Here is a 13465-nt window from a genome sequence, read left to right as displayed (position 1 = left end):
ACTTATTCAATTGCTGGGGAGGGACAACGAACATATCTGCGTGATGTAAACAATCCAATACAGTACTGAGCTGCTGTGTGATTCAAGACTCGCTGGATTTTAAGGTCTGAGGATCCTTCACCCTGAATTTGAAAATCCAAGTGAATATGGGCAGCAGTGTGGAGTAGTGGTTAGGGCTCTGGACTCTTGACCAGAGGGTCGTGGGTTCAATCCCAGGTAGGGGGGCACTGCTGCAGTACCATTGAGCAAGGTACTTTACCTAGATTGCTCCAGTAAAAACCCAACTGTATAAATGGGGAATTGTATGTAAAAATAATGTGATATCTTGTAACAATTGTAAGTCGCCCTGGATAAGGGCGTCTGCTAAGAAATAAAGAAATATTATTATTATTATTATTATTATTATTATTATTATTATTATTAATAATATGCGGTGTCATGTCGCCTCCTTGCCAAATTTCGTCCCCCACTGTAGTCAGTTTTGCGATTAAGAGTCAGAGTAAAAACAAAAACACATTTTTGCGTTTTTTTATTTGTATTATATCGTAATGTTTACACTTGTATTGCTTTTGTTATTTATCATCTTTGGATTACACTGATCTGTGTGTGATTAAATACATAACCTTTACAGTAAATACAAATATACACAAAATATGGTTTAATTATGATATATAATGGTAATTAAACCATATATATGCATGTGCAATATGCTTTACATATTTAGCCGTAGCCATTTGTAACATTAAAAAGCCAAATTTGAGTAATTCTTTTTTTCTCTTTATACTGACACACAACTAATGGTGCCGTTGTTTTGTAGTTTTTAACATGTATTAATAATGTTTTTTGATATTTATTATAGTGTTGGTGAAATTCACCATGGCATAATGGCTGCAAAATAATTCTGACAGTCAAACAGGCTTTTCAGGCTCAAAAATCCAGTGACTGTGGGAAAAAATATTTTGTGAAAAAAAAAAAAAAAATTAGGGTAGACAGCGTTGTTGCTTCAGAAATTGCATCAACTTACCACTGCGTTATCACCACAGCCATCTGTCTCAGGTAAGAGTAGCCTCTAACCTACCATGACATTGCTACTATTTTTCTGGATTGCAAGTTTGATTGCTCGAAATATCATCAGCACAATGCTGTTATACTGCATGATTACTGATTTGTACAGAGATCTGGTGGTTTTGTGTTAAACTCTATTACAGTATACAGCAGTTTTGATAGACTAGGCTGACTGAGAAATATGTCTGGGTTTGGTCTGTGGAAAAGGTGGCAACCCTACATACAGTCACTAATACACAAAGCTGATGTCATGAGAGTACAAGAACACAACAAACTGTGAGCAAGTTTGCAATTGTACGTTAAAATACAGAACTAGAAAGTACTTCTAAAAGCTGCTTGAATATAATACTACAGGCCCAAATGCTTCTAATACTGTATGTTTAAATCATTTGCAAAACAGAACACTCTTGTTTTTCACGTATTAATACAATGACAGGGGAAAAAAAAGTAAAAAACAAAACCTACACGATAGAAAGTTACTCTTTTGCCATGGATTGTATGTATATACACAAAGTACATTTTAACATACAACAACAGAAAAGTTGAGCAAGTAAATACACAGTGCCTTGCAAAAGTATTCAGACCCCTGACCAATTCTCTCATATTACTGAATTACAAATGGTACATTGAAATTTCATTCTGTTTGATATTTTATTTGAAAACACTGAAACTCAAAATCAATTATTGTAAGGTGACATTGGTTTTATGTTGGGAAATATTTAAGAAAAATAAAAAACTGAAATATCTTGCTTGCATAAGTATTCAACCCCTGTGCTGTGGAAACTCCCAGTTTACACCGATGAAAGAAATTGCCCTAACGAGGACACAATTACCTTACCATTGGCCTCCACCTGTGAACCATTAAAGTTGCTGTCACATTTTCTGGATAAAAACCCCACTGTTGAAGGATCATTGGTCAGGCTGTGAATCTGAAGGAAAATGAAGACCAAAGAGCATTCTACAGAAGTTAAAGATAAAGTAATACAAATGCATAGATTAGGGAAAGGGTACAAAATAATATCCAAGTGTTTGGATATCCCAGTGAGCACAGTTGGATCAATAATCAGGAAGTGGAAGCTGCATCACACCACCCAGGCACTGCCAAGAAAAGGCCGTCCCTCAAAACTCAGCGCTCAGACAAGAAGGAGACTTGTGAGAGAAGCCACAGAGAGGCCAACAGTCACTTTGAAGGAGCTACAGAGTTCAGTGGCTGGGAGTGGAGTAATGGTGCACCAGTCAACCATATCAAGACTACTGCAGTTCTGCAAGCTTTTCACAACAAAGGACATATAAGGTTATTAATATAGGCAAGGAATCTGTGTTTTTAGTGCTTTCTATCAGCCTAGTATATATATTCTATATAACTCAATTGTTGTTTCTGCTTATATCATTTTCCGGCATGCTGATGAACTGGGACTGCTTTTAAAATTACATCTCAAAGATGATTGTCTGAAATGTCCGGGGGCGGAGAGGGTGAGGGGCATAGCACAGGTGTGCTGTGCACTGAGGCCTGTACCCCCCTCATGGAATGGTTCGTAAGCATAGAAAAAGACCCAATTTCAGTACACATAATTCATCTCAACCTCTCCAAGTCATACCTTTTCTTCCCCCCCCCTCTCTTCATCCCCCACTGCTGATATCTCTCTCTTTATCCCTCTTGAATCCACCACCCTCTCTCCCTCCTCATCTATCAAGAACCTCAGTGTCACCCCCTACTCCTCCCTCTCTTACTCTCAGCACATCTCTACTCTGTCACACTCCTGTCACTTCTTCTTCACCCCTTCCTCACCAACTACTCCACGCAGCTGCTTGTTTAGGCCCTGGTACTGTCCAGCCTTGACTACTGCAACTTCCTCCTAACCGTTCCTCCCTGCCCCTGCCATTCGTCCGCTCCCATCCAAAACTCTGCTGCTCGCCTTGTCTTTTCCCTTTCGCCTCCTTAAGACATACCTGTTCAAACAGCATCTGTAAACCTCACAACTCTCGACTACACTGGACTCTATGGCACCCAATTGTACCAGTACTTGCACCAGCTTGTACTTTCACTGAACTGTTCCATACCTTGCCATATTCTACTACTGCTCTTAATTATAACTACTTCCTGTATCTTGTATTTGACTTTACCCTTATAGGTATCCGTACTCATGTTTTTTGTAATTGCTCCTACTTGAAATCATTCTCATCCATTCATCGTACTTACTGCATGCTCATACTGGACTTTACTCATATAAGCAAATATTTTTACTATAAGTTAACTGCTCTTAGTTGAACCCGCTCTTACAAATGTAATTATTTACTGTAATCTCTATTTGTTGCTCTTATTTGAATTTGATCTTTTGCTACTGTTTTTATTGTACTTTACAACTGCTCTCATCTGTAATGTGATATTTTGAAATGCAACACTTCACAATGTGATACTTTGCACTGTGATATTTTGTAACAATTGTAAGTCGCCCCGGATAAGGGCATCTGCTAAGAAATAAATAATAATACTGTATACACTCAATTCTCATTAATATGCATTTCAAGGGACTAGCAAAAAAGTGTCATCAATAATTTGTGTTCAGAAATCTAAAGCCAAATGCATACCGTCAGTTTTTATTGAAGTTACAGTAACACTGAAAGCAAATTTAAATTACAGAACAATGAAATATTATAAATTTAACAGTAGGCTACTGTGTGGTTTATTGAAAATACAGCTGTAAGTGAACTTTTAAAAAGTATACATTGAAAATGAACTGCAGGGCACAAAATATCCGACGGCACCAGCGGCAATTGCCGCAGTGCCCAAGCTGCTTGCCGAAATGCCTCTCGAGTTAAAAAAAAATAAATAAATAAACTTATGGCAAAAGTTGCCTGTAAGACCGCCCGCCGGTGTCCCTCAGCAGCAACACATCTGATCTACAACCCATTCACAAACTTGCTCAGCATCAGCTGGCCCGTTCTGTCACAATTACATTTAATTCTGTCTAATCACATCAACCTGCATGTCCCATTCTGATCACAGACACTTTAAACCACAAAAGCAAGGCCTCCTCAACATCAGGGTATTGAGCAAATCAAAAACACTGACAACTTCCATCCGCAGTTTGCTGTGCAAAAGCCTGTATTACTGTATCCTGTTTTTTATTAGAATGGTTGACAGGGATCGTGGGAATGTTGAAATCTGTACCAAGCAAATTAAGGCAATTTCATACAAGCACAGTAAAAAAAAAAAAAAATTATAACAACAACAATAATAATAATAATAATAATAATAATAATAATAATACAGGAGAAGAGTAGAGTAGTTGCACTAGAGGCTATTACAGGTGTACCAACCATGAAATATGATCCACCAGACCAGCATGAAATTGATAGTGTGACACTACCGTACAAGAAAGAGAACTTAAGAGCATGCTCATGAAACAAATTAGACTTTGGTACTGCAACAGTGAGATATAAGGGTGTGTGTCGAGTTATCTCTGGACTGCTATGAAGCGACCCAGGGTGAACTCCGGCACAAAGTTATCTTTCAGAAAAGCATATTAAAAAGGATGACAGGTCAGAAAATTGTTGCATTTCACCACTCCCATGTTGGACCCCAAGAAAGCTGTACAGTATCCTACTTCAACAAATAGGCAATCCTTACAGTACCAATTCTTGGGAGAATATTTTATATTGTATTATTTACCACAGTTAACCACTAGAGCAAGCTGAAATGTGATTGGCTGTCACAGTCCTACACTCCCCCAGCATACTGGCAACTCTTGTATCAATAGCCTTGTGTCAAGAGGTTGATAACCTCACAACACGTCAGGAATATGGTCGCTTTTAGCAGTTTGCAAAGTAAAAGCGTTTAGGTCTTTACAGAAACTGTTACAAACATTGGTAACACTTCACTTGTAACCTTAACCTTGCAATCCACAAGTGCAATAACTGTTTGTATACTATTTCCACTAGTGTACGGTACATGTTGACAGAACACTCAGGTGTGATATCAACACTTTCAGCAGCTTTCATTTTTTTTTTTTTTTTAATTTATAATGTAGTGCTCAACTGCTTTATGGCAGAAGTTAATCATTCAGCCTGCTGCTGGATGCCACTGAAATAAAAGGATGCTGGATTTTGAAAACTCAAATGGGGCCTATCTAAAAAAATAAATCTCCCCACCCGCCTCCTTTTGATTTTACACCTATACATGCAAAATACTGCTCTCTGATAAACTGTATAAATTAAATACTACCCACTACACTACAAATCATTATTGTATGCTACCCACACATAGCAGATGCAGCCAAACATCTTTGCTGCAGATAACGGGACTTCATTCTGCAATCTTCTGCTTATTAAAAAAATCAGCTCTAAAGGGCAAACCAGCATTACACGACAGATCCCTAGTGACTTTTTCTATTCTAGCAAATCTAAACTTAGCAGCTTGGAATGTAAGCCTGTGAGGACTTTTGCTCTCACCACTTCCCCACACAAATCACTGTTTTTTTTTCTTATTCAAACTGCCACCACAAGACTTTGTTGTACAGTATTAAATAACTTTACCCTTCTTCCTGCAGAAGGTCTTCTGTGCTCTTCTCAGCCTCAGCCTAGAAAAACAAAACAGTATAAATCTTGTTACCACATTTTCTGATCATTATCAGCTCAGATCACAAACAGACATTCATAATACAATGGGCAGATCACAAGCATGTATGAATTAGTTCAGGAAAAATAAAACAAATAAAAATAAAAACACTAGGCGATCATGTTCATACTGTATAGAGAAATGAAGATGTACACTGCATGTCCCTGCAAGTTCTTTCTGTAAACGTTAAGGCAAATAAAATCTATTTTTTCTTCAGCCCTGCAGCCCCACAAATAATATTACCCAAAGTCCAAAAAAATCCTAAACCTAAAATGGTGTTACCCTTCTAAAAGTCGACTATGGTGTTTTTGCACAGTATTTTTACCATGATTTTCCAATATTTTTACTATGCATTTACCATAGTTTATCCTGGTTTACCATGTTTATTGCTATGCTTTACCATGCTTTATTACACTTTTCTATGATTTTACTATGGTCAACTTTTATAAGGGTATTCATATCATTGCCAAATGGTATACTGAACTATTGTACCCCACCCCCATTTCAACGTAAGCAAATTAGTCCTTAAAGGATCGATTTTCATAGAAATACTGGTCATGGAAAATACATACTGTATGACAATTTCCATACAAACAGCACAACACCTTCAATGTGAGATGCAACTGGACACTGAAATGTCACGAATAAACATCAGCTGATCTAGTCAACTAGCTCAAAACTCCAGCTCTGCAGCTTTAATTACAAGCTTTCTTAAAGACTTTCAGAGTACTCAACTAAAACGTCACAGCTTTTTAGAAGCTAATTTTAGCTTCTTTAACTCATTGGTATGACTTTTTAATATGATTAACATGCCAATAGTTTGTAGAGGTAATTACATTCTGTATTTTTGTGCTCAGTGTAAACTTGTACATTATTATCTCATAGAACCAGCAATGGCACCGTAGTTACAGTACATTAGTTACTGCTGTTTAACATGTATAACCAACAAACCACACCTAATGGAACACTGAAGCACTAGTATTTGTTTATAGAGGGCAGCAGCACAATGCAAATGAAATTCAATTACCAATATATTATTGGTTAACCCTGCTGCAGTCTCGAGGTTACAAGGTTACAGACAACTGCAAAATGAGTTTTATGCCATTTAGACACGACAGCTCAGTTTTCAGCTTTATATATATATATATATATATATATATATATATATATATATATATATATATATATATATATATATATATACACACACACACACACAAACTAACACGCAATAAACAGACATGCTAACAACAGTTTGGGGAAAGAATATTACATCACGTATGTTTGAAAAACTTTAGAAACTTTCCCAATAGGAGGATGGCAGTTCCAGCAAACCAAGACTTAGTATTATTCCAAACTAAGGTGTTGTTTGCCAATGCCAAACAATAAAGACCCTCCCTGTATAATAGGCAAATAATGCATATAAATAATCTCCCCTGGCACGTAACTAGCCTAATGTATTATTAAGGTGAGTTGTACCTTTGACAGCAGATAAACACAAGTCAAACGATATTGTCTCCTAGACCTAGACTTCAATATTGTAGACGCTGCAATATTCATGAACATACAAGCCCAAGCCACATGGTCATGAGCCAAACAGGTAGCTCGGCCCCCTCCTCCCTGGCCTCGCCTTATTACCATCAGTATAAAAAGCCTCACATGTAACGTGTGATAAAGCAGCACACATATAAAAGAAAAATCCTGCCATACACTACTCCAGATTACCAAAATTCGAACATGCCGTACATACTCCAGCACACACACACACGTCTCAATCTCTCTGTACTTCTTGTCTGTACAAATGATCTCAAGAGTGAAGCCTGTGTACTGCTTTTTGTATTTGTTTGCAATTTGACACTGAGGTAATAAAAACATTTTAGTTGCTTCGGCCACTGCCAAAAAATGCTGCAATGAAACTTTCTCACCTGAATGGGAAATAATATGCCCACTTCTTCAGCCTGCCAAACTTCCACCATGCTGGACATCTGAGTGAGAGCTTTGTTTGGAAAAGAAAGTTCATCATTAAAAAGGTGACACAAAAGGGAAAGTAAACGATAAGGAAGTAACCCTGCTGGATGAACCTCGTTTTCTTTATTTTTCATACATGTATTAAATAACAACTACACTCTCGAAACACATAATACATTTGTACTTAGTTATTCTTTTACTCCGGAATGCTTTACAATCACGACACCATGTACATTATTGTTTTTTATGAGATAGTTAGACAGATAGATAGATAGATATAAATAGATAGATAGAATCGATAACACATTGCCACACACGGTATCAAATGCTCTATTATAGTAATGGATTTTATCTGAAATGTATGAATTATACTGAAAAAAAAAACACAATGCAACACTGAATGTGACAGTCGTTTTTTTTTTTATATATCAGCACAGGAAACACACACCACTGTGCACAACACACGAATATGTTCAGAGCACACGGGGGAAAACGACCCATAACTTCATTGACAAAATAACTGTTATTTCAAGACGTTTAACGTCCTTAAAGTATGCATAAAATACTTATATCTAAGGTATACACAAAAAGCATTATTTCTTTCCGTTCCCAAAAACGTTTCACTAGCACAGTTCAGTGCTCAACAATATACACGACCCGTTTTGAGCTATTCTCCTTTCTAAAATTCTCAAATGTGGACATTTTAAAAATGTATTTGTCCTCCCCAACCTTGTAGTTGTGCTTCTCCTTCGTGAAAACAGTGCAGAATGAGTTGTAGCAAGCTGCCCAGCAGCAATTGGATCCATGTTTTTTCATAGCAGTAGCTGCCGTGCTGCACGTCCCGTAGCCCCGCCATGCTGTTCTTGCTTACTGCTTTCTGTCTCTGTCTCGCCCTCCCTCTCTGACTGAATATGAGTGTGTGAGGGAAGTGAGCATAGGAGATAAGACTTCCACCCTGCACAGCAGAACGTTCAGCTGCCTGCTGCATAGGGACATTCACAATAACCTCAGAGCACCGCCTAGAAATGAGACGAGGTCAGTAAAGTACAGAGCAAGAGCAGGATGTACACTGCACACACCGGCTTAAAAATGACTGTATAGACTAGTATCATATAAAAATGATTTGCAATATTATATATGTTGTCTTTCTTTCTTATATATCGTGCGGATAGAATTTGAAGAAAGGGGTGCACAACGGCATATCAATTCACAACTGATCGGATCCAGTAGTTGATTTGAAAAGGGCAGTAGTATTACCTTTGTATTACTCCTAGATAAAGTTACTGTATTATTATTATTATTATTATTATTATTATTTAGATTGTGGTAAAAAAAAAAAAATACACATGGATACTGTGTATAATATACAGTGAGAATTAGCAATGATCAAAATGTAAAATAAATGTTTTCAAAACATATTCAAAAGGGAGCATTAATTTAACAGCATAGGCAAACATGGAGCACGGTGATGCTATATTTGGCATTATCAGAAATAAAACCTGCACTGCAGTCTTCCCAGGTACAGCTCGGTATGACTGGATAAGAACTGTGCCAGACAACAGCCCCTCATTACATCATCCAAAAAACAAAATTAAAGCCTCACTTGAGAGTTCACTTTGTATTCATTCATTCTTCTTTGTCTTCAGTACATGACATGTTTTATGTTTACAGTATTACTCCCAGGTGATTATTTGATGTAATGTGGACCACACAACAATCCCCTCAATGGCACAAAACTAAGCTTGTATCACCTGATCTGTACTGAATGCAAGATGTTATGTAGATGTTTTGGGACAGAACATGAGCTGTTGAACAACATGCTTAACCAATATCCATTCTAGGTTGTGCACATTAAAGAATGCATGGCTTAGAGTATTAACAATTATATGTATTCTATCAGCCTTCACAAACTGTTGCAGAAAATATAAAGTAATGGACAAGACAGGCACACTCTCCACACTTCAGAATGGTAGGAGAAATATTTAACTGAAATGTGTGAACATGCTGTTTAATTGTATGCACCATTATTAAAGCTGAGGAGGTTTCTATTGTCAAATGAGATATCACACCGAACACACCAACACCTCACTGCAGGGATTTGGTTATAAACTGTGAACTCCAAAAATATAACTTTGTCCTGTTTGCTTTGCTTGTGAACTATAGTTTGTACACACCCACATTGTGTTTTAAGTTATCAACACATTATGCAATAGGTCTGGGTGTTGTTGTTGATCCATGGTATACACTCTAAATTCAGATTGCAATGCTGTAGTTTTGACCACCTGTACAGAAGGACCACCTGTTTATAGCTACTTCGCTGTTCCCCATTTACTATGGTGAGGGCAATTTGCCCGCGATTTGCCCATAGGGGAAATACACCTGTGTTTATAAATATCACTTTTGCTGAAGATATTTTTGTTGTAACTTTGCAATATATATATATTTTTTTTTACCAGGAATCTCTTTTTGCTCAGGATAAGTTGCTCTGGCTAAGGGTGTCAGCTAAGAAATAAATAATAATAATACTTAAAAAAAAATGTGCATTGTTCACCTGTCAAAGGCCTTCTTTAATCATCTTGCCATATTAAAAACACAGTGCATTCATTATGATGCACAGCACTCTACTCATTTCCTGGAATTTGTAAAACAGCACTCTGGTTAATGGTTTGCCTGGAGACTGATGACGAGACGCACAGAAATAACCAACTACTGTAGCACTAGATTTTCAAAACCTTCTCGCTTCCTCTTGCTATATATACAGCATTACAAGTATCTACTTAATTTAAATTGCATGTTAGCTACTGCAATTAATTTAAATGGCATGATAACCACAACAGAAGCTATCAGTGTTACTTGTTTTTGTTTTAGAATGTGAATTCATAATTATTATACATATAAAATGTTAAAATAAAACAGAAATATATTGAATCTCTTGTGTGGGTTTGTTACCATTTTTATTAGGATAGTCTGATATCTTATGTAATTTCCACCATTGTGCAACTAATGATTTCAAAGATTTTCATTTGTAAAAAACTTCCCAGGTTTACCCTTGAGCACTGTATTTTTATAATCCTTAGTATTTGAATAAAATAATGGATGGCTGTACCGTAACAAAGTAAGCCTTTCTTGCTGTTAAACATTGACATAATGAGATCATTTGACTGTTTTTTTTTACTACTGGGTGCAGTGATCATGTGGTATTAAAATGTAATTTAATTACTTTCTGTTTCGTTCCAGGTGTGATGTTGACAGGGTAATAATCTTCCATTAGCTACAAAAAATCTGTTTTTCCGTAATAAAAATAGCAGAGGCAGAATTCATTCGTCAAACTCATACACCTACTGTAGTGTATGTAACCTACAAACAGAAACAGATTACCGTTATCACGCAGAGATGGTTAGTGTTTACAAGAACTAAGGGTTTAGATATTGCTGTAGGATTAACTTGCTGTGTGAGAAATTTAAATTGAAAGTGCAGTTGTTTTTTCCAGGAAATATGTTTAAACAACTTCTACAGGAACTCACATAATCATAAGCTGTTACAAAATACTGGTTATCTAGCATTTCAGTATGGGCCTAAAATGTGGTAAATCACAGATGCAACTGTGATTACTATAGTTTTTTTGTTTACCAGTATGGTTAGACATATATTAACATTAGTTTACTGATGTGATGTTTTCAATGGAGTTACCCTACCTTTGTGTAAAGAGTTAAATTAGGTTTTGCTAATGTAGAAGTTCTTGTTTTCAACTTAAAGTCAGACCATCAAAGCACATTAATTCTGCAAAGGTTTTCACAGAAAACATATTCTAAATATATCCTGAAATGCACTTGAAAACTCCAGTCACATTACATTTTTAATTAACATGTCTTGTTAAAAGTAGATTGTTTGGGACACATTTATACCCTATATGACTAATACTGAAGGTTAAGGAGCCTAGTGTCTGAGGACTGTGTGCAAATGAATATGTGTATTGATATTATTGTACTTTCAGATCTGCTCTTACCTGTATTGTGATTTTGTAATGTGATATTTTATAATGCAATACTTTGTACTGTAATAACTTGTAACAATTGTAAGTTACCCTGGCTAAGGGTGTCTGCTAAGAAAAATAAGAAGAGGAAGAAGAATGTGTCTATGAGCATTTCTTGTGAAAGGTTGTTGAATTTAGTTATGGCTAAGTCATTGGAAAAGTGTTGCCCAATAGCTTGTAGCTGACTCCCACAACATTTCAACTACAGCTATAGCCAAAAGTTTTGCTTCACCCTACAGAATTAACTAATTTTGCTTTTTAAAGTCGAATGAAACCTGCTTTGTAGTTTTCCACATATCTAACCAATAATTGACAATTTTAAAATTTGACATTTCAAAATCACACAAAATACTGTACTACTACAAACAGACTTTTACAATATCATTTTGTAGTTTGATTACATGATGTTAAATCAAAGACCTAAATTATGTTCATATATATTACACACACATATATATACAGTCCTGTGAAAAAATATTTGCCCCCTGTCTGATTTTCTGTATTTCTGCACATTTTTCACATTCTATTTGGTCAGATTTTTTGTGGGTTGTAGTAGTATATAGAGGGAATTTGAGAGGAAAAAAAGACACCAAAGTTTGGTGCTGCTTTCATTTGTTTGGTGGGCAAGGTAATCAAACATGCAATCTTCAGGTGTGAAAAAGTTATTGCCCCCCCCCTAGTTAACTCAACCAAATTAATGGGATAAATTAGGGTCAGCTGTTTAGAGTACTTTGGTTAACAACCAGGCCTGATTTGGGCCAGCCCTGCCCAATATAAATCTGACTAACTCTGGCCCTTATCCTCAGAGTGAAGTTGGCAGCACACAGGTTCTAGAGGCACATCATGCCACAAACAAAAGAAATTCCTGAAGACCTCCGGAAAAAAAAGTTGTTGATGCCTAACAGTCTGGAAAGGGTTACAAAGCCATGTCTAAGGCTCTGGGGCTCCACCGAACCACAGTCAGAGCCATATTGCCCAAATGAAGAAAGTTTGGGACAGTAGTGAATCTTCCCAGGAGTGGCCGTCCTGCCAAAATCTCTCCAAGAGCAAGGCGTAAAATCGGCCAGGAAGTCAAAAAGAACCCTAGAACAACATCCAGGGATCTGCAGGCCTCTCTCGCCTCGGCTAAGGTCAGTGTTCATGACTCCACCATCAGAGAGACACTGGGCAAAAATGGGATTCATGGCAGAGTAGCAAGGTGGAAACCATTGCTCACTAAGAAGAATATGAATGCTTGTCTCAAGTTTGCCAAAAAGCACCTGGATGATCCTCAAGAGTTCTGGAACAACGTTCTATGGACAAATGAGTCAAAAGTGGAACTTTTTTGCCGACATGGGCCGTTATGTCTGGCGAAAACCAAACATTACATTGCATTCCACAGTAAGAACCTCATACCAACGGTCAAGCATGGTGGTGGTAGTGTCATGGTTTGGGGACGCCTTGCCATCATTGAAGGAACCATGAATTCTGCTCTGTATCAGAATTCTACAGGAGAATGTCAAGCCATCCGTCCGTGAGCTGAAGTTGAAGTGCAGCTGGGTCATGCAGCAAGACAATGATCCAAAACACACAAGCAAGTCAGAATGGATGAAGAATAAGAAATTTAAAGTTTTGGAATGGCCTACTCAATGTCCAGACCTAAACCCCATTTTTTATTTCATTTTTTTTTTTTGTTTGTTTAAATGTCTTATTGCTACATTTCTAGGTAATGCACAACATTTGGCCATAGCTGTAGACAAGAATGTTTGACTGTAGGAGATCAAACACTATTAAATTGCATA

The 13465-nt window shown here is 37.0% G+C and overlaps 1 protein-coding gene across 2 annotated transcripts in view; it reads right to left on the bottom strand.

Annotated features, from left to right (window-relative positions):
• LOC117409378 (transmembrane protein 131-like) overlaps positions 1-8651 on the bottom strand; it is a 57786-nt gene extending 49135 nt beyond the window's left edge. For both annotated transcript variants that reach the window (XM_034015342.3, XM_034015343.3), the window contains exons 1-3: positions 8381-8651; positions 7609-7679; positions 5602-5645 (exon numbers count right to left, since the gene is read on the bottom strand). In XM_034015342.3, the coding sequence (XP_033871233.3) occupies positions 5602-5645; positions 7609-7679; positions 8381-8639 (374 nt within the window). In that variant the 5' untranslated portion in view covers positions 8640-8651. The remainder of the gene's footprint in view (positions 1-5601; positions 5646-7608; positions 7680-8380) is intronic.
• Positions 8652-13465: the final 4814 nt, after the last annotated feature.

Source organism: Acipenser ruthenus, chromosome 2, assembly GCF_902713425.1.
Source record: "Acipenser ruthenus chromosome 2, fAciRut3.2 maternal haplotype, whole genome shotgun sequence".
In the NCBI taxonomy this organism is placed as follows: Eukaryota; Metazoa; Chordata; class Actinopteri; order Acipenseriformes; family Acipenseridae; genus Acipenser; species Acipenser ruthenus.
This window is presented reverse-complemented; position numbering and strand designations above follow the sequence as displayed.